The 23139-nt window shown below is 42.5% G+C and overlaps 1 protein-coding gene across 3 annotated transcripts in view; it reads right to left on the bottom strand.

Annotated features, from left to right (window-relative positions):
* The window catches only part of adarb1a (adenosine deaminase RNA specific B1a), a 40793-nt gene that overhangs the window by 16902 nt on the left and 752 nt on the right, over positions 1–23139 (bottom strand). Inside the window, exon 1 of one of the 3 annotated variants that reach the window (XM_076985132.1) lies at positions 22503–22859. The exons of 1 other annotated variant lie outside the window; for it this stretch is intronic. Coding sequence is in view for 1 of the 2 variants with exons in the window: in XM_076985131.1 (XP_076841246.1) it covers positions 4633–4702 (70 nt within the window). In the remaining variant the exon portion in view is untranslated. Of the gene's footprint in view, positions 1–4632; positions 4721–22502; positions 22860–23139 lie in introns of those variants that run through there. One more of the 3 variants, XM_076985131.1, reaches the window with a different exon arrangement.

Below are 23139 nucleotides of genomic sequence, written 5' to 3'. Positions count from 1 at the left end.
CATCTTCAACCTTTTCAGCCCTGGTGCGAATGTGATCCTCACACGTCCCTGGATTCACCAGTTACAACTACAGACACACTAGAAAAAAAAATCTTGTTTCTTATTTTATGTCACCGTTAACTACACGGGGTTGACGCGAACTTAATAGGCCCATCTATCTACCTATTTATCACAAGAGCTTGTGGTTAGATCTGACAGTGTTCAACGCTGTAGCGAACGGCAGTAACTTTGTTTTACCGCAAAATATGAAAACGATTGAAACCATTAATAACCCAATTAAATCCACCCAATTAAAAATGTACGATCTGGTAAATGTAGTGGTAAATGTACGATCTGGTAAATGTAGTGGTAAATGTACACTATTCTGCCTTGTCCCCGGTGTAGCACTAGGTCCTGCTTCTCGTCCTGCTTAGCAGTAAATGAATAACATGAATGAAGAACGTTTGTATGATTGAAACGCTATTTGGCCTCTATGAAGGTTCTGGGCGGAAACTGCTGACCACTGTCATTGAAATTGCCAATTTCGGAAGTGCTCTGTTTGCTTTAAGTCAATATGATAATTAAAATATGTACATATAATCTCCCGACCCCCCCAAACAAAAAACTCATCGGATCTACACGATTCACGTAGGTCACCCTTTTCAACTTCAAAACGGCGAATTTCGCCGAAAGGTGACAGATTTTCATGCCTGATGTAGGGAACGTCAAGACTCCAAAGAATTCAGTGCGGCCGTGCCAAGTATACGGCTGCCTGGGAGACCGTCGCCATGCCCACAGCTGTGTGGGAGACCATTGCCATGCCTATAGCTGTGTGGGAGACCATCGCCGTGCCTATAGCTGTGTGGGAGACCATCGCCGTGTGGGGGTGGGGGAGGGCCCAGTGCTGTTTAGCCCTCTGACAGGAAAGGTGGTTCTCACAGTGACAGTATCGCCTTCTTACAGTTTAGACAAGGTCACATGCAGACAAGGATAGATCTACAAACACATAGGTACACACACACACACACACACACACACACACACACACACACACACACACACACACAGTGCAGTTTATGAGTCTAGTCCTAAGAATCACAAATGAAAGTTCGGAAATTCCAAAACATAACTATAACTGAGAAAGCTGTTGTGTGTTATGCAAGGAAGGCATTACTGCACCAGCCATCATGTGCTTCACAAAAACAATCAAACAAACAAAAAAAAAAAACATAACAATTGGCATGAAAACTTCATTAAACCATTAATTCAGTCAGATTCGATTTATTGCTTAAATAAAATATAACTCACCCTAAAGCAATTTGTGTGTGTGTTTAGAAGGGGCAGGGGTAAATAAGATGAAATATTAAATAAAGCTTTCCCTTGAGGTTTGCAACTCTTCTCTCTTAACAGGAAATTTCACAGTCATTAGTTCAGGGAATGGTAAAGGTATAGTGTCACAGATTCACAGAGCCACATGTGGAGATACAGAAGAAACTGGTTCTAATCCAAAAGAATCAAAGGACTTTCAATTCAGGATAATGCTGTGGATGCTGTGATTCAGCACCATGGACAGCACCTAAGCAGAAGCACTGTTGTTCAGCACCATGGACAGCACCTAAGCAGAGGCACTGTTGTTCAGCACCATGGACAGCAGCACTGCACCTTCACTATACAGAGACTGATCAGTGGATATAATGCGGTGTCTATATAACGTCCGTGAAGATACACAGACCTTGTGTGTGGATGTGCACACAAACACACAAAAACAGTCCATTGATATTCTTGTGAGAAATGTCAGACTGCCGGTGGGGTTGAGATTAGCCCCGTCTCAGAGCCTTCATGAACATAATGACTGTGCAGAAATAAAATCTGCCACAGCTCATTTGATAAAGATGTGTGTGTCTCTGTGTGTGTGTGTGCGCATGTGGTCAACAGCAGGTGGAAAATCTTTGTGACGGCTTTCAATTAATGCACCTCTCCACAGAGAGCCCTAGGCAAAAGTTGAGTCTGTGTCAATATGACACACTAATGAAACTATAAATGATGTCTGTATGTGAGCGTGCATGCAGTGTCTAAACCCAGCATCTATACTAAACCCAATGTCTAAACTAAACCCAGCATCTATACTAAACCCAATGTCTAAACTAAACCCAGCATCTATACTAAACTCAATGTCTAAACTAAACCCAGCATCTATACTAAACCCAATGTCTAAACTAAACCCAGCATCTATACTAAACTCAATGTCTAAACTAAACCCAGCATCTATACTAAACCCAATGTCTAAACTAAACCTAGCATCCCATGCGAGAGAAGTTTATGCCCAAGGCCAGAATTCGCCCTCCTCCTCAACAGGATTAAACTCTGTTTCACACAAGTTCACTTGTGCTGCAGGAAATTGAGTTTATTATCTTCCAGAGAGAGAGAGAGAGAGAGAGAGAGAGAGAGAGAGAGAGAGAGAGAGGGAGAGAGAAAGAAGGAGAGAGAGCTAATGCCACTTATCTCGTTTGTGCCGATTCCTCTAACAATTCAGCATTAGGCAACATGGAGAAAATAACTTTCTACCATATCAGGGTTTTGTGCCCCACTGATGAGAACAGGGATTTATCTCTCCTGGTATGTTTACCTGATGGATTTGGGATTAGTACACCACCGCTAAAATATCTGGTTAGCTTGCCACCAAATTTGTGGAGAACTTTCAAAGCAAAGCTAAGAAATTAACGTCAGCACCACGTCTCACGCAGCACACGTGGGGACAGCGGCACACGTGGGGACAGCGGCACACGTGGGGACAGCGGCACACGTGGGGACGCAGCACACGTGGGGACGCAGCACACGTGGGGACGAAGCGCTGTTTCGCGGTCTTCCGAGCTCAAAGCTTCTTAACCCTCTTAATCACGCACGGATGCACCGACCTGATTAATTAATTATCATGCTTAAGTGGCTCTTCGTTGTTTACTTTACAAAAGCGGATTACACGCATAATCAGAGCGAGAGCGAGCGCAGCACTGCCAATTCCCTTATTCCTAACACAAAGCATAATCACCTGACACGCCTACTCCAGTAATACGGCACGTAAACCCAAAGAAGGAAGACAGAAAGAAAGCACGAAAGAAAGAACACAGTGAACATAACTATATACAACCATCCCTAATCCCTAATTCCCTTTCTCAAAAACTCATCCCTAATCCCCCATCCCAAAATTCTTCCCCTAATTCCCAGATTCCCCATCCCCAAATCATAACTTTTCATATGGCTCATGCAAATTGCCTAAAACTTCACTAACTTTGCAAACTCACTGCAAATCTAATACGACAGCAAATAATTGTCTTTGTTCATAGAATGTTGCTGCTGTTTTGTGTGGGCATTGAAGATATTAAACAGATAACCTATACTCACCTGGAATTAATTCCTTAACAGTGTCCTATTATCTACCACTAAGCACTATATTTGACCCTCAATCTCCTAGACACAATGCAATGCATGATGGGCAATATGCAAAACACAGTGTTCCTCTATTGGCCACTGCTGGCGTAACCATGGTGGAAGGTGACAGGATGCTGAAAACCGTGAAGTGGTTGGTCCATCATTACTCATGACAGGCTCCTTGAGTTACACCCGCTATCTGTCTCAGGACCAATACCACACAGCCATGTGCATTCAGAAGATTAAGTAAATAAATAAATAAGTGGTCAACCATAAGATCCAACAGGTTACGCATCAGAATACTGTTCGATAATAACAGGACCTGTTCTTCAATTAAATCTAAACCGATCTTTTTTTAATTATTGCAGTATTTCATTTCACTAAGGCTTGTAACCACCATGTTTCTTAATGATATATAATTTCTTGTGGCATTTTTATGACCACAGGCCACTCAAATGAAGCGTAATCTGTGAATGTATTTTACCCAGAGCTCAGAACACACACCACGCGTCTACGTGTGGGAGCAGAAGCCAGGGCAGAGGACGCGTGTGAAACGAGCTTGTTCTCCGCCGCTCGCTCACTGGCTGAACAATAGAGGTGCAAGTCAGGCTTCGTTATTTATTCATCATTAGGACGTCCTCGCGTTTCCAAAGAAATGGGACATTCTGGACAGAGGACCTTCACCAGATGTTTCTGTCCAAAATGTTTCTTTGGAAAAAATTAATTTATATATAGATGTGTGTGTATATATATATATATATATATATATATATATATATATATATATATATATATATATAAAAACACACAAAATAACATTTATTAAACCAAAAAAAAGTGTTGTCACATTTATCAAGAACAAAAACAATAGCAACAACTAAAACCAGCAAATGACACTTGAAACCACAAACTCCTGCAGGGTGTTATCAGTACAGCACAACAAATCTATTAACAGCCACTAATAGATAATAGATCCCAACAGATCTATTAACAGCCACTGCTCACAACCAAACTATCAATGTGAGAACCACAGTGACATGTCGGTCTGGTTAAAGGTGCGCTGCTCTGACTCCCTGTCTGTGAGGAGCGGGAAAAGCTTTTAAATTATAAACATTAGCATTGAAACCACAGCGACAGCACGGAGGAGACGTATTCACTGATGTTAGTACACTATTCTCTCTCTCTCTCTCTCTCTCTCTCTCTCACACACACACACACAGCAGATACCTTTGCGTTCTGAGCGTTTTTTGCGCCTCCGTTTGAACCTCCTGTGAATAAGGCAGCAGTAGGCGGCCATGCTGTTCCAGTAGGTCTGAGCAAGAGCCATGACTACAGGCTGCCACACAGCGCACGCCGTTATATACTCCCCCTCACACACACACACACACACACACACACACACACACACACACACACACACACACACACACACACACAGCTGCAACAGATTGAACTTTAGGAGAGGGGGGGGGATGGAGATGAGGAGCAAGAGAGCGTGCAGCAAATAGATAGTGAGACATGGACAGGAGGAGGTGTTGAAGGGTTTGGGTTTGGTTTTACTTGGACAGGAGGAGGTGTTGAAGGGTTTGGGTTTTACATGGACAGAAGGAGGTGTTGAGGGGTTTGGGTTTTACTTGGACAGGAGGAGGTGTTGAAGGGTTTGGGTTTGGTTTTACTTGGACAGGAGGAGGTGTTGAAGGGTTTGGGTTTTACTTGGACAGGAGGAGGTATTGAAGGGTTTGGGTTTTACATGGACAGGAGGAGGTGTTGAAGGGTTTGGGTTTTACTTGGACAGGAGGAGGTGTTGAAGGGTTTGGGTTTTACTTGGACAGGAGGAGGTGTTGAAGGGTTTGGGTTTTACATGGACAGGAGGAGGTGTTGAGGGGTTTGGATTTTACTTGGACAGGAGGAGGTGTTGAAGGGTTTGGGTTTGGTTTTACTTGGACAGGAGGAGGTGTTGAAGGGTTTGGGTTTTACTTGGACAGAAGGAGGTGTTGAAGGGTTTGGGTTTTACTTGACGCGTGTGTCGTGGTTGCAGGTAAGTTACGGAGACCGTCCTGGTGCGCCGTGGTGTGGACCGGAGTTCATTGTTTATGTTAGCTGAATGCATCTGACTGGCAGGGACATTTTACAGGCCCTGGCACCATGATTATCAGTGTAGCACTATGATTCACTGACTCAGTGCTCACACACTCATGCACACACACACACACACACACACCCTTGATTGTTATTCAGCCAAAGCAAACAAAAGGACCTGCTGCAATTACAGCAGGTCACAGACAAGGGTAGGACTCCTACAGGTCTCGGGGGGTAGGACTCCTACAGGTCTCGGGGGGTAGGACTCCTACAGGTCTCGGGGGGTAGGACTCCTACAGGTCTCGGGGGGTAGGACTCTTACAGGTCTCGGGGGGTAGGACTCTTACAGGTCTCGGGGGGTAGGACTCCTACAGGTCTCGGGGGGTAGGACTCTTACAGGTCTCGGGGGGTAGGACTCCTACAGGTCTCGGGGGGTAGGACTCCTACAGGTCTCGGGGGGGTAGGACTCCTACAGGTCTCGGGGGGGTAGGACTCCTACAGGTCTCGGGGGGTAGGACTCCTACAGGTCTCGGGGGGTAGGACTCCTACAGGTCTCGGGGGGTAGGACTCTTACAGGTCTCGGGGGGTAGGACTCCTACAGGTCTCGGGGGGTAGGACTCCTACAGGTCTCGGGGGGTAGGACTCCTACAGGTCTCGGGGGGTAGGACTCCTACAGGTCTCGGGGGGGTAGGACTCCTACAGGTCTCGGGGGGGTAGGACTCCTACAGGTCTCGGGGGGTAGGACTCCTACAGGTCTCGGGGGGTAGGACTCTTACAGGTCTCGGGGGGTAGGACTCTTACAGGTCTCGGGGGGTAGGACTCTTACAGGTCTCGGGGGGTAGGACTCCTACAGGTCTCGGGGGGTAGGACTCCTACAGGTCTCGGGGGGTAGGACTCTTACAGGTCTCGGGGGGTAGGACTCTTACAGGTCTCGGGGGGTAGGACTCCTACAGGTCTCAGGGGTAGGACTCCTACAGGTCTCGGGGGGTAGGACTCCTACAGGTCTCAGGGGTAGGACTCCTACATACAGGATGGTTCCACAATGTTGTGGGAATGAAGCTGCTAGTGAAGATCGAAGTTCAGAGACACTGGTGTCATGGACAGAACGACATAACTCCTCTTGCTGTTTTTTGAGCAATTGTGTTTTTGTTGTTGTTTTAATACATTTGTATGTTATTTTGATTGGGGGGGGGGTTGCATAGTAAAAATGTTTCCTTATCTTTGAAAAATGAAATAAAGCTCAGTTCAATTAGGTTTGGTTTAGTTTGTCTGTGAATTTGAATTAAAATCCCATGAATAACAATGCCTTAGGAACCGTGTCTCACTATAACAAGATTTACGCATTAGCGTCCGGACATAAAAGAAAAGTGGGGCATTGTGTGTGTGTGTGTGTGTGTGTATGGGGGGGGAGGGGGTTTATTCTGTGAAGTTTTAAAAATGTGACCCTGAGCCCTTGATAAATAGTCCTCTTGCGCCCTCTGGTGGACATCAGCACATTTAACCTTAAATACATAAATTATCTTTCAGTTACTGACAGTTAACTGTGCTTATACAGTCATTCGCCCTATATAAAACCTTATACTTGATTGTTCTGCAAATCAATCACGTTGAGTTTCATTGTGAAGATATGCTCTTAATACGAGATGCCTCGCAGGCTCGACAGTCTTACAGGCTTTGTGACCCACTGCTGCCCCTTGTGTCCCGTTAGAGAACTGCACGTATTTCTCACATGTGCAAGAGGAGTAAATTTCTGATATTGTTTGTGGAATGGGATATTACAGGTATCCTGAAGCATCTACTGGATTTTCACTCTAACATTAGGGAATATATAAATTTTCCCTATATATATATATATATATATTTATTATATATATATATATATTATATATATATATATATATATATATATATATATATATATATATATATATATAGGAATATAACCAACTTCATCTTCAGTATAGTGCAGAACATACACAAATGACTAAAACCATGAGAATTGGATGTACTGATCAATTGGACGGCCAACCATTGTCTGTGGTGGTCATTTACACTTGCCGACCACATGAGGGCGACAGCGGCCCAAACACAGGCACATATGCACATATTTTATGTTGAGAAGTAAAACTAAAGTAAAATAAATATTATGCATGCATCTCCAATAAGAATGACGTACAATCACTAACGAGCTTCCAGTACCTGAACACCTGTTATGTGAGTGGAAACAGTTTGTTGAAGGTGAAGGAAATGTAAAGGTTAAAAGCCAGACAGACTACAGCGGCAGGCAGACGGGCTACAGCCACAGAAGCCCAGGTCAGGTCCCACTGCTGAGGCCCAGGAACATGAATCCAGGACTACAGGCATCAACAGAATGAATCCACAGACTTAGTCTGCCTCGTGTCAGCGGTTCAGGCTGCAGTAATGGTGCAGGGAATGTTGGGGCCCCCAATACCAGTCAAGCGTTGTTTGATTGCTACAGTCCATCTGATTATTGCTGCAGACCGTGTGAATCCTTTTATAGTCACTATTTACCATCTTATTAAAAGTTCCAGAATGATAATGCACCATGTCACATGGCAGGTGTCATCTCAAACTGGTTCTTTCACCGTGACATTGAGTTCAGATCACTGGATCTGAATCCAACAGAACCCCCGTGGAAGATAAAACAGTGTGAATGTGTATCTGAGAAGTCTATGGCCATTACACTTCACACAATCACATCAAAGTGGTGCAAAACGTTAAAAACGTGTCTCATGGAATCCATGCCATAAAGACTGCCACTGTTTTGAGAGCAAACTGAGGTCCAACACAGTATTATCGTGGTGAATAAAGTCAGCAAAGTAGCCAGTGAGCGTAGTGAGCAGTGAACTTAACCACAACCCTAAAGGTCATTTAAAGTTCAGCACGAGTACGTAGGCTATTCCTGATCTGAGAACAGTGCTGGTAAGTCTCTTGTACTGGTTAAGGTAGATATGTTGACATCTCTACCCACACATGGGGGTAAAATGAGCTCTTACTGAGAGCCTCACGAAGATCATCACTTGTAAAATGAGTTATGAAATAGGGGCTAAAATCATGCAAACCAAAGGTCGTTTCTTGCAGGTTCAGGACTACAGTTCTGTGGTCTAAATTAACTGACACCGAGCCACATTCTCTAGACGAGATCTTGGGGTGAACCACGATGACTGCCCATTCACCAGTAGGGGGCAGTGTTTGCAAAGATTTTTACTACAGTCAGACAATTCACAGGCCTTTTACCTGTACGTTGAGAGAGAGAGACTGATACTGATAAACATCTGACCACACTCACATTACTAACAAGAACAAATTGAAACATGTGAATCAATGTACAAACACAATTTCATTTGTCTTCTCGCTGTATGCAACTTGATCGTTAAGTAAAAAAAAGAATATACAAATACAAAAGGGGTTTTCATATAGCTAATAGTTAAAGAACAAAAACGCATGCTGTCACTAATCCCAACAATACATATTTTGCGCACAGTCCACATTTTGAATAGATTTAATTAACTAATCACCTTTGTCTAGCTCAAACCGACATTTCAGATCTATTGGCTATTTATTTCGCATTTATTGTGCGGTGGAGAAGCACGTTTGGGACGCTGGGCTACCACGCTGCACACCTTCCTGGAGCAGACACCACTCTGAGCTACTCAAGGCTTTCAATGAAAACGTAAAAGTCTTTATAACAACTACACGACATTTAGTAGTATGAAACACTGGCGTTAAATATGGTTTCTTAAGTGAAAGGTAGTTAAAAAATAAAGCTATGTTTTAAAATGGTCCGAGAGTGTAGACAAACACCAAGACCGTATTAGAAATGGTTTGGTTTGTTTCTTTCATGGTAAACGTGGACGCGCATGTGGGGTAAAATGGAGAGGGGGGTATTTTTTTGTTTGTTGTCCAGTTACAAAGTTTACGAAAGAGAAAGATAAACATGTAGGCTATTGTGTACAAAAACGAGTTAGACGGCTCAGGTTTGTTCACACACACCTCCCGTCGCCCTTGCCCGCGACCTCAATTAGTTCCTTCGTCTGGGTCGAGTAACAGATCTATTTCAATACCGAGTTCTGCCAACACATTTAATACATGTACAGAAAGCCCAGATAGTCGGGGAACGGAGCGAAGGACCGGCCCGGAGGAGGAGGTGGGGGTCCGGGGTTAATGGGAGTTGAGTGTGGCGTTTAGTGACACTCGTTTGAAGCTCCCGTAACCAATTCCCAAACACTTAAATGTGGATGTGAGTCGAGTTCAAACAAGCACGAAATTCGACGAAAGTCGTACGAATGTTAATGCGGATTTTTTTTTTGCATTAGTCTTATATGCTATTAGACTGAAGAGAGAGTAAATTTACACCATTTACAAATCTGCACAAATTTGTCCACAAATAAAATACAGGACATCAATAAAACTACTGTGAAATGTAACTAGAATTTGAAGTGTGGATGTTTTAATTGATGACGATTTAGTTGATTAGTTAGTTTCATATAAAAATATATAGAACACGTATATAAAACGTTTGATTCCAATGCATAATTTTCATAGATAAATCTTTTAAATATTAAAAATGAAATACAATATATTATAGTCATGTCCATGTATGTGTTTAATTATTGGTCAGGTGTAAGGACGTCTGTCCCAATCCCAAGAGAGTAAAACTGACTACAGCAGAGGAAAAATGACAGGATGCTTTTTCCCTGGAGCCATGCTGGGATGCGGCTAGCCTGGACGCTAAAATGGTAGATAAATAAATGTTACATTGGTCTGTAATACTAATCCAGGTGTTTCACATTTTATAAATGTGCATCAGTTTTGGCCGACATGTGTATGGGAAATCATCTGTCTAGAATTCTCATACTGATGCATGCATTTCATGCGCTGTATATAGTTTTGTGTGATTTATGTATTGTATTGCATATTATTGCAAATGTATCTATTGTTTATCATTATGTAGATTATAATCAGGCTGTTGTGGATTTATATGAATGTCAGTATCACCAAGCCAAATTCGTTGTGTCGTGGTTCTGGACAGTAAAACTGTTTGCCAGCTTTACAGTACCAATCCTGAGCACAGCTCTATGCTACAGAAATTTTGAGCGCAGTAGTTTTTTATATTTCTCTTCAGTCTTCACTGTCAACATTTTTCTAGAAGCAACAATTAAACTAATTAATACTGGTGCGGTTGAATTGGTTCAAGTTCCCCTCTGTGTCCTCTGTCTGGACGAGACTGCTAGACTGGAGGACCAGTTACAGTAAGGTGAGTGATGCGCACACGCACACACACACACACACACACACACACACACACACACACACACACCGGTGTGTAACCCTAGCACTCCCCAGGGTCTCATCTACCAACACAGAGATGAAGATAAGAGATAAGGGGTGTGAGTGTCCTTGCACACTGGAAAGGCCAGAAAAAAAAGATTTGTGGCCTAAAAAATGCTCACCCAAACATGAGTTAATGGCAGTGTCCTACCCACACTACAGTATATCATTTTAGGATACACATTATATACACTGGAGTTCATGCTTAGCATGTGTTTTGTGGCACAATGCTGAGAAAACTGCATGACTGACTCTGTAAAACAAAACAAGTTACATTTTTTATCAGAAAAAATAGAACAGTTCTACTACAAATATAGTTTAGTCCACTAGGTCTTAAACTATGACACACAGACAATGGGTGTTAAAACAAACAAATAAATAAATGCCTGTGGAACATGGAAAAATCCCCAAAATATTAATAATGAAAGAAACTAACAATGGTTATAATTGTGGACTTTGTTCTGTTCTGAAGTGGCATGCTGGGTAAAATCATGGTGGTGTTACTTCCTGTACAGGTCAATGCCAGTAGGCTGGACAAATGCGGTCTCAAAACCTTTCATGCACCTCTTCATGCACCAGTCCCAGCTCAGGTTTCACTGAAAGCACACTTGGACTCCTTGAAGGGAACACGATTTGCGGGAAAGCTGAACTGAATGCAACGCCCGGACCGAATCCTCATCCCCAGCACTCTTAAGTAAAGCTACACCCACTCATTCTAGTATCAGTCACACCCACAGTACACAGACTCCCGATGACAGTCGGATAGAGTTGAGAAAAAAGCTGCCATTTACTCATCAAAGAAACGTGTCCTGTGGTTAAACTCAGCAGGTTTAAGATACGAGACCTATGTGGCCTCTCGAAAGGCCTGTTCGGAGGGCGGAGGGACTGTGAACAGGGCACCAGAATAGCAAGTATGTCAAATGCAGTGCTCAACAGTGATGGGTCTATACACTATCTGGTTGCTTTCACTGACATTTCAATGCGCTTGTTAATCCACAACAATCCATTACAGGGGCCAGAGATGCACCCAAGCTCCATTGTATTGACGCTGCCTGTTCTGTGAGCTATACAGAAATGTGCAAATTACCTCGTTTTATTAAAGTAAACGATGCTTATTACACTGCTAGCACCTTTGACCTAAAACTAGGATTGCTAAATATTAAATCCCTAACATCTTACAATGAATGAACCATCACTGAATGTGGATTTAATGTATGCTGTCTAAAAGAATCTCGGATCAGGCTAATTGAGTACATCCTAAATGAAACAAGTGCTTCTGGTCACAGCTATGCACACCGCCCTCATCTACCCAGCTGTGGAGACGGCACTGCAGTCACTTAATGACACATCAGGCATAAACCAGAAAGCTGGTTATGATTTCAAATAATCTGAAATACATTTATTAGCCTAAATGGTGTATCCAGCAAACAGACCAAGAAGACCAAGTCTCCTCTGTCATTTTTAACTAATTAGTGTTTGCAGGTCACCAAGACCTTATTCTGAATTTCTTAATGAATTTACAGATCTGTCTGTTATTTTGGTAGAAAGAGCAGTTACTATTTGAAGATTCAACATTCAGACAGCACATATTATACAGTGATTTAATCAACTCTGGACCAGACACGAATGTTTTAGCCCCCAGGCCTTCATTAGCATGCCAGTAAAATCTGTACCATTAACCATCGTACCATTATACAGTGGTATAAGGTCACCAGGGAGTGACCTTATGCTACTGGGTACATACGCCGATGAAGCATCCGCTAAAATCTGACTTTTTATCTGCTTTTTTAACACTATTCCATATAAGGTGAAGATTGGCAAAGAAATCACTGATGAAGTAGCATTTTACATCAGGAAAAATTATAATTTCTGAGTGGATATAGCTAAAAATATAATAAAATAAAAATGTTAATAAAATAAAAAATGCTTCTTATATTCAACATACTCAAAAGTGTATAAAAGCAATATAAGAATTTGTTTTCATTTCTTGACTGCTTTAAATTATTATTTTTCGCATCCAATGTGCATGTGTTTGTGGGCATGGTCTGGTGTGTTTGTGTGTGTGTGTGTGTGTGTGTGTGTGTGTGTGTGTGTGTTCATTCGTCGCACCCGTCTCGTTACTATTATGTGTTTTACTTGTCCCTCATCTTTATGTATTTAATGTATGATGATATTGTGCGTCTAGAGTCCCTGCGTGTCTGTCAGAGTGTAGCTCTGTCGAATGTTGTTAAGCGCTATATGCATTGTCTGAATAAACATATTCATTGTGAACATCAACCCATCGTTACAGTTTGCCACTCAAAAAAGTGAATGGTATTAATCATCCAGAAGTTTGAAAAAAATTAAGATTTTGTTTAATTTTTTGATATCAGTCTGCCTTGTCATAGTCGTGGTCATGCAACACACAGCTGCCCTAGCCTAATCTAGTTTCAATTTCAGAAATTGAAAATTTCTAGAATTTCAGAAAATTCCCTTACTTCACGTGAACCATATAGTAGTTATGTAATCATTTCTCCTTGCTACCGCATGAAGTGTGTGATACCAATCCTGTATAACTTGTTCAAATGAAAGAAGCACAGGCAGAATTTCAGTCCACACTCAGTGATTTTATGCCATTTAGGTAGAAAAATAATGGGGGGGGGGAGAATAGTACCATGGTAAAAGGATCACACCTGCACTTTCAAACAGTACTCTTAAGAAAACCTGAAGTCTATCACATTGCATGGAAGGAGATCTTTCTATAATTAAGAAGGGCACTTATTACCACTCTAACAGCTCTATCCTAACAGAAATAACAATCCGAGATTTTAATTCAATACAACAGGAATTATTCCTAGCAATAAAAGTCAATAAAGACAAAATACTTTACTCCTACGCTTCACTCCTAGTCTGAGCTAATATCATTAACTCCTTCCTCAAAATCATCTACTTGCTTACTAGATATCTAAATCATTTAAACTAGCAGTTGACAAATCAGTGAATGTGAAATCAGTGAATGTGAAATCAGTGAATGCCAATTAAGAAACAAGAATGTCAAACCTTCTGTTTGGTTCTCGGATCCTAGACAAGGCTGTAGCTCAGAGACTAAGCTCAAACTTGCATGAGAACCAGATACATGAAGTCTTTCAGTCAGGGTTCCTCTCCAGTTTTCTTTCTTGTGCTCTTAGAGAGATTGTCCTTGCCATAATCACCTTTGCTTTGCTAAGTGGTGTTTCAGACAGGCTGGATGAGCACAGGCTGCCTTAGTACCAGCTTCATGAATATTACTGCATACTACTACAGTGACCAGTATGCAGTATACACAGAGTACAGAATGCAGTATACAGTATGTAGTAAGCCATTTCAAACAAAGCCTTACTAGACAACTACAGATTTCTGTAACACTGCTGTCTTAGGAAGTCATCAGAAATCAATCCCATTTTTATTGTACAAGTTCCTCAATGGGATACTGCAAAACCTTGTTATCATGGTACAATTCAACACAAGAGAATCAAGAAGAATTCTAGAGTATGTTTAGAATCTGCACACGGAGACACAGAGCTACACTGTCATTCCAGCACTGAACTCTGGCACTGATCGGCATGGACCGCGTAATCTGCGGGGGTAACGCAGTACAGAGTTCACACTGAAGGCACTCGTCGGGCTATCCTCTTCGGCCACACCCGCATCCGCCCACGCCTGATCAATGAAGGAACCGATCAATACCATGATTAGCTACCTTGTCTAATACAGAGCGCAGCTCCTGGGGAGGGAGGGCAAGAGAAGCATCAGTCATCAGAGACACTGATGGGTTTTACTTCAGCCATGTGCTTTTGGATTTGTTTTGTTTCGTTCTCTTTCCCATCTCCATCTCTTTGTCCTGGCCCTAATTTATCAGGTTCATCTGTCCTTTCTTTTCCTTCCTTGTGAAAATACTCTTCTGTTCCCCACTGTCTCCAGCCAGCATTTTAGTATGCACTACACTCTCTGCAGTGTTTTTAATTATGCTTTGCTGTGTTTTGGATTTCTAGTACTTTATGGTAGGGTTTAGTCGTTGTTCTTACTGTCTCAGTGGGTGGGTTCGTTATGTTAGGGTTTAGTTGTTTTTCTTATTGTCTCAGTGGGTGGGTTCGTTATGTTAGGGTTTAGTTGTTTTTCTTATTGTCTCAGTGGGTGGGTTCGTTATGTTAGGGTTTAGTTGTTTTTCTTATTGTCTCAGTGGGTGGGTTCGTTATGTTAGGGTTTAGTTGTTTTTCTTACTGTCTCAGTGGGTGGGTTCGTTATGTTAGGGTTTAGTTGTTTTTCTTATTGTCTCAGTGGGTGGTTTCTTTATGTTAGGGTTTATTTCATGTTCGTATTGTCCCAGCGGGTGGGTTCGTTATGTTAGGGTTTATTTCATGTTCGTATTGTCCCAGCGGGTGGGTTCGTTATGTTAGGGTTTATTTCATGTTCGTATTGTCCCAGCGGGTGGGTTCGTTATGTTAGGGTTTATTTCATGTTCGTATTGTCCCAGCGGGTGGGTTCGTTATGTTAAGGTTTATTTCATGTTCGTATTGTCCCAGCGGGTGGGTTCGTTATGTTAGGGTTTATTTCATGTTCGTATTGTCCCAGCGGGGGGGTTCGTTATGTTAGGGTTTATTTCATGTTCGTATTGTCCCAGCGGGTGGGTTCGTTATGTTAGGGTTTATTTCATGTTCGTATTGTCCCAGCGGGTGGGTTCGTTATGTTAGGGTTTATTTCATGTTCGTATTGTCCCAGCGGGTGGGTTCGTTATGTTAGGGTTTATTTCATGTTCGTATTGTCTCAGTGGGTGGGTTCGTTATGTTAGGGTTTATTTCATGTTCGTATTGTCCCAGCGGGTGGGTTCGTTATGTTAGGGTTTATTTCACGTTCGTATTGTCCCAGCGGGTGGGTTCGTTATGTTAGGGTTTATTTCACGTTCGTATTGTCCCAGCGGGTGGGTTCGTTATGTTAGGGTTTATTTCACGTTCGTATTGTCCCAGCGGGTGGGTTCGTTATGTTAGGGTTTAGTTGTTTTTCTTACTGTCTCAGTGGGTGGTTTCTTTATGTTAGGGTTTATTTCATGTTCGTATTGTCCCAGCGGGTGGGTTCGTTATGTTAGGGTTTATTTCATGTTCGTATTGTCCCAGCGGGTGGGTTCGTTATGTTAGGGTTTATTTCATGTTCGTATTGTCCCAGCGGGTGGGTTCGTTATGTTAGGGTTTATTTCATGTTCGTATTGTCCCAGCGGGTGGGTTCGTTATGTTAGGGTTTATTTCATGTTCGTATTGTCCCAGCGGGTGGGTTCGTTATGTTAGGGTTTATTTCATGTTCGTATTGTCCCAGCGGGTGGGTTCGTTATGTTAGGGTTTATTTCATGTTCGTATTGTCCCAGCGGGTGGGTTCGTTATGTTAGGGTTTATTTCATGTTCGTATTGTCCCAGCGGGTGGGTTCGTTATGTTAGGGTTTATTTCATGTTCGTATTGTCTCAGCGGGTGGGTTCGTTATGTTAGGGTTTATTTCATGTTCGTATTGTCCCAGCGGGTGGGTTCGTTATGTTAGGGTTTATTTCACGTTCGTATTGTCCCAGCGGGTGGGTTCGTTATGTTAGGGTTTATTTCACGTTCGTATTGTCCCAGCGGGTGGGTTCGTTATGTTAGGGTTTATTTCACGTTCGTATTGTCCCAGCGGGTGGGTTCGTTATGTTAGGGTTTATTTCACGTTCGTATTGTCCCAGCGGGTGGGTTCGTTATGTTAGGGTTTATTTCACGTTCGTATTGTCCCAGCGGGTGGGTTCGTTATGTTAGGGTTTATTTCATGTTCGTATTGTCCCAGCGGGTGGGTTCGTTATGTTAGGGTTTATTTCACGTTCGTATTGTCCCAGCGGGTGGGTTCGTTATGTTAGGGTTTATTTCACGTTCGTATTGTCCCAGCGGGTGGGTTCATGCTTGAGTTCTTTGTTTCTACCCTCCTTCTGTGAATCTTATATTGCTTTTGTGAATCCTCTGACATGGAATAAATAAAGGATTTTTTGCACAACTCCAGTGTCACAAATGGCCTATTATAAGACCTACATAGTGCACCGCTCTGGTTAGTTAACTGAAAGCCCTCAATAACTTAAAGACATACAGTGTTCCAAGAGATTGTGGCTCTATTTGAGTCTGTGATGTCATGCTTGTAGAAAACGCACACCATACACAAAGTGGCATTTGATTTGATTATTTAAAAAAAGGATAGAGGGACAGAGAAGCTGAGAAAAAGGACAAAATTCATAAAGAATTCTTTTTTTAGCTGCACAACCATCTGGCAGTGAGTAATCTCTGATTAAAGACCACATCACTTTAACCTCCAGGGTATGTTTAACATTCATCTTATAAACATTCAAGCATACGCGCATCTAAGGCACAACGCGATCCAATGCAGTTACATACGTTTAGCCGTTGCATCGCGAGTCTTGAACTCGTGTCTTACACATGGGGATTACGTTTATCCGGATCCGGCGAACGCAGATCGTTGTTGTACTCTGTTGAGCCGATACCTTCCTCCCTTTTCGCTGTGAAAAATCCGCTTAAACGTCAGCGCAACAGATTTAAAGAGTTTCAGCTTTTAGCTTCACTGGTGTGTAATCCTAATATAACTCACCAGTACCAGAGCATTCATCATGTACATTCATGCTCAAAATTTAATGACATTATATACTAATGTCCATACCATGCTAATGTCCTGTGGGTTGCCTTAAGTATGTTCTGCTGTGTGTGTGTGTGTGTGTGTTCTGCTGTGTGAGTGAGTGTGTGTGTGTGTGTATGTATGTTCTGCTGTGTGAGTGAGTGTGTGTGTGTGTGTACTGCTGTGTGTGTATTTCATGGGATCATCCTGCTGCTCATTCTGAAATGTGATGTTAGGATAAGGCCAGATAGACACACCACGCATGGACACACGCACACACACAAATCTGAATGGGTTTACGAACCGATTTAAAAACGTCAGTTACATGAGGCTGCGATGGATAGTTACACATTTTAAACATTTTTATAAATGAATTTATTTTATCAAGCTTGTTTTTTTTTATTGTGCATGTTTCAGATTTTCCATCTGTATCTGAAGCTGCTCATCCATTCTGCTACTCCAGTGCCAATAATAATCATAACAACAAAAATCATTTTCCCTTAAATATTTTAAGAGAATCTAATTGCAGTCTTCCAAATGGGTGAATAAGAATTAGCCTGCCTATATATACCCATCTGCACAATGAGGACAGAACAGGTGTTTTTCCGCTGCATATTCACGAAACCGGCCTTTGTATATGAAGTACATTATTCTTTTCACGTTTCCTGTGTGATCCATTTAGTGTTTTGTTATGCTTTTATATTTAACTGGGGCCGAGATAGCATATGAGGTCTGAAGAGCACCAACAACCACTACCAAAGCACTGAGAGTCACTGTAAATGTCTAAAAAAGGCTAATGCTGACTCATACGCTTGGATGTGTAGTGCGTGATGAGCAGCAAACGTGTTCTGTCTGTACTGTCTGTCATGCGTGACACATTGCTGACAGGAGGACTGTTGATGTCAGCTCTCTCTCGCTGTGCTTGATGCTAGCCTCTCTCTCTGTGTTGGCAAAGTTTATTAATCCACTCATAGTGTCCCTGACACTTGTGTATATAAAAAGATATCATAATCTAACCTCAGATGAATGTGCATAAATAAAGGAATAAGAACTAATATAACTTTTTAAAGGGATCGATTTAGACTGCTGAACTTTGATAAGCCTGGATTGGCCCGGTGTGAACCAGTGACTGGACCGTCCACGCTCCTGTCATGACACACAGTCACCACTGCCACCATGAACACAACCCAACAGTGACCACTGCCACCCTGAACACAACACAACAGTGACCACTGCTACCCTGAACACAACACAACAGTCATCACTGCCACCCTGAACACAACACAACAGTGACCACTGCCACCCTGAACACAACACAACAGTGACCACTGCCACCCTGAACACAACACAACAGTGACCACTGCCACCCTGAACACAACACAACAGTGACCACTGCCACCCTGAACACAACACAACAGTGACCACTGCCACCCTGAACACAACACAACAGTCATCACTGCCACCCTGAACACAACACAACAGTCATCACTGCCACCCTGAACACAACACAACAGTCATCACTGCCACCCTGAACACAACACAACAGTCATCACTGCCACCCTGAACACAACACAACAGTCACCACTGCCACCCTGAACACTTTCTCTTCCATCTTTAGCACTGCAGACACAATCACCCCCCACACTGAACACAGCACTGTTATCACAGCAGGCCTGTGCTATTCTGGCACAGTCGGATTCAATTATATAATAACAACTAATAACAGGAAATTCAAATTAAATTAATCAGAGAGGTGAACCATGCTGTTTCAGTTTACTAACTACAGTCTACTCATAATAATTGCTTAACACCCTCAGTCTTTACAGTAAATATTAAACTGCATGGAGGCAATGCTGGTATTACATTCCAGTATTTAAAAATGAAGGATTTATGTCAGCTATGTTGTTACGTGCTCCATAACTCCATCATCCGCCTCTCCATTCACATCTGAACATGTGTGTTCAGCACAGAGGCAAACAGACGAACACCACCATAACCCACAATGCAATGCAAAAAGAGGGACAACCAAAGTGCAAGTGTGGGTTTATCAGCAGGACCGGCCTACACACAGAGATGAGGCCATCCAGAAACGGACCGGCGCATTCCGTCAGCATGCCTGCAAACAGCTGAACAACTGACCCTTTGACCACAAGTCAAGGAAGAACACATATGAGGGTTAGCATGAGGGTTTTCTGAGGGGAAATCCACAGAATCTGACCTGCTCTGCTTTTCCCTTAAGCTGAAAGAAATGTGCGAATTTGTTTTGCGCTCTATGCCTGTGGGGGATTTTTTGATTATCGATGCAGGGTTTCCTGGATGTCATATGCCTGTTTGGTGAAACCACTTGTGTGTCCAAGTATTGCACTTGGGAGCTGAGAGGATCTTCCTATCAAACAGCCTGCAGCGCCTGCCCCCTGAGTAACCGAAGCAGCTTCTTCATAAGTCTGAATGGTACATCTTGTCCAGAACGAAAGTCTACATGCATTTACGCAAGTGCTTCCCAGTTCTGTTGCCAGGGTAACGTGGGACTGCACGGTTTAGTGTTTGATGCATCTGACCGAATCCATCAGCTCGTTACAGAGTTGCTCGTTAAGTGTCACACAGGTGCGATAGGGCAGGTGGAGTGTTCAAATGCGCAGTGCAGATCTAGTTCGGGACCAAGACTGGGGAGAAAATAAACAAACACAATCACACAAACAAACACAATGACAAAAAACACGCAAATGAACACACTACCACACAGTTCACACTTTTGCCTGCAGCCCTACTCACCAGATCACCACACATCAAAGACCCGACTGCCTCCTACAGTGTGGAATTAGCAGTGTTCATCTTTGCCCAGTCGGACATACACCAGAACTCGAGGTGCTAATTCAACATTGGCGGATTTTTGCTGCTCATGGCAAAAATGGGTCCATGGCAGAGGCACGCAGCCAAATACTGTGTGTGTGTGTGTGTGTGTGTGTGACTAATGAGGTACACTAATCGTCTCCTCATAGGGCGCTGTTGACTGTGTTACTGTAAACTACGCCGATGATTACCAAAGGCCATTAGCTTCGAAGCCACTAGGAAATGATAATCTGATGAAACAGTAAACATTTAATCACATGTGGGGTAGGTGTTCAACATTTTTATTGGACTTGTCTCGGTCTTTATTTCGTTGCCATATTAAATCCATCTTAATGCACAATGTAACATCAGTTTGCTGTGTATTATGTCTGTTTCTACCCCTTTCCTCTCATTGTTTCCCTGCTTTCTCTCTCTTCCCTCGTTCTTCTACCCTCTTTCCTGTCTCTCTCCCCATTTATCTCACTTTTCCCATAACTCTCTTCCCCCTTTGCCTAAAACTTGTCTTTCACTGTCTCTCAAGACCTGATAAACCCCTGATCTGTTGACCTTACCCTCATGATGCCTTCATGCAAAGTGTCCACACCCCAGTGTGTGCTGTTCCGTCACACCCCAGTGCGCCCAAGCAGCAGAGAAAAGACACTTTTCAAATATAAACGTGTTTAAATCAGGTCAGAGCAAAATGTATAACTGTAGTTTCACTAGTTTTTAATTACAGAAAGATTAAAAATCTGGAGGAGAAATGATGGTGTAGGCCAGAAGAGTGCATACACTGCCTTTAATGCCATCTTCACAAACCAGACACAGCTACTGCATCAAATCTGCTATAACCAAAATACTTTGCAATGCATTAATTACCTTGTAATGCATTAAACACATACTGGTCAACACAGTTAAAATATTTCATTATTTCATAATATTTATTTCATTATACAAATACTTGCATGCCTTGATTTATTAAAACAACTAAACGTGATGGTCTGGGATTTAAAAGGATACTCACAGCGCACAATTAAAAACAGCAATAGGTATCTTCCATCATGGAGAATGTTAAATATTTAAGCTCTGATATTTGTGCCATTAGCTCAAAACACCTTGTGTATAACAAATCATGTCTCACTCGCTTTTTTGTAGCTCATGTGTCTGAGGTAAACACAAAAACAGAACAGATAAGTAAGGTGATGATGGATGGCCGCGACTACGCAGACCCGAATAGGTTGTATGCGCCCAAGTCGGAGTTCAGTGCGCGCGGGACAGCGCAAAGTGCGCAAAAATTGAAGCGGCCTATTAGGCAAAAAAATAAAATAAAATAAAAGGCTTCCACGCACGTACGGGTCAGTGCAGCGGATTTCAAAGCATCATAAAAAATGCTTTTGAGGAAAATAGAGCTTATAAAATGCAGGTCAGCGACGAGGCGCTGGACCAGAAACATTTCTGAGTGACGGGGGGGGTGATCCGACTGCTAAAGCTGGAATAAATACGTTCAAATAGTGCTGAATATTTAAAACAGCCAATATTATATTGAAATAGTGCTGAATAGGCCTATGTAAACTCGATCGGTTTATCCTTCTAAAAAAACAAACAAAAACAAGCTTCTGAAGTTTGTCCTTCAAAAAAATGGTTGGAACCCACTGACACGCTTAGCGATGCAAGGACGTTTGCAGCAATATAACATACTATAATCTATATAAATTAACCAATCTCTAAGGGTTAGTCCATTTAATTTTGCCCATTAATTGGTCATTCACGGTTTAGTGGAACTAAAGAAGATCTGTTCAGGTGTAATAAGGTAATAACGCAATACTCAGGTGCGTTTGGATACTTTTCACATGGCACCTTTGAAACTGAAGTTGACAGACGTGAATTTCAAACCGACGACAGGAGACTTGTATTCGTGTGCTGGGATCACTGGGTGAAACTACAACAGCTCCTGACCAGTTTCTTTACCAGTAAGTGATGTTCAACTATAGTGGAGCGATAGGGGCAGCCAACACGAAGAAACGATCATCAGACACAAAAGGACGATTTGAAGTTAATTACAAAGAATATGCGAGACCGACCAACATAATGCGGTAACGCATGCGTGTTAACTAAAGAGAATACAGTGTAGTAACGACGGTCATACCGTTACACACACGAACACATTTTGTGTGTGAAGAAGAGAGTTACTCACGGTATTAAGCTGCTGGAGCTCTCTCGACGAAGCTTACCGTCGCTGCCTTTAAAACGAACGGTTAATAGCCACTACAGCAGTGAACGTTACAAGGGCAATAATTAAACTCACAGTCTTTAAACACACACAGCAAACGCATATGCCAGTAGGAAGAAACGAGCGGAATTATCGGCCTGTTACATTGGTGACTAGCTTATTGTACAGACACATATGAACGCTGTCGGACATTGAGAGGAGGCGTGCGCTACGGGCGAGCTCTGGAACACGGCTCATTTCATTGGACCACAAGTAGGCGGGCTCTTAAACTACACGATACTTCATTGGCTGACTCTCGTTTGACAGGTGGGACGCCCCGAGTCTATTGGTACGAGAGGAAGGTGATACGATTTTATTTCCTGGTGGCGGAATTTCTAATGCAGAACATCTTACCTGTTCACTTAAGGTAAAGATAATTTTCCATAGGTTGTCCTCAGAAATCTTGGAAGCTACACCGTAGGCGGTGAATTTGAATAAAGTGCCTAGAGCAAATTAAATCGTTATACGTTTAGTTATCAAAGTTTAAACTGACTAAATAAATTCCAACAGAAAGACAAAACTGGAAAATCAATGGGTTTGCATATGACGACAGACTGAGTAA

The sequence above is a fragment of the Brachyhypopomus gauderio genome, unplaced genomic scaffold, assembly GCF_052324685.1.
Source record: "Brachyhypopomus gauderio isolate BG-103 unplaced genomic scaffold, BGAUD_0.2 sc37, whole genome shotgun sequence".
NCBI classification, from domain to species: Eukaryota; Metazoa; Chordata; class Actinopteri; order Gymnotiformes; family Hypopomidae; genus Brachyhypopomus; species Brachyhypopomus gauderio.
Note: the sequence above shows the minus strand (reverse complement) of the source record. Positions and strands in the feature narration are given on the sequence as shown.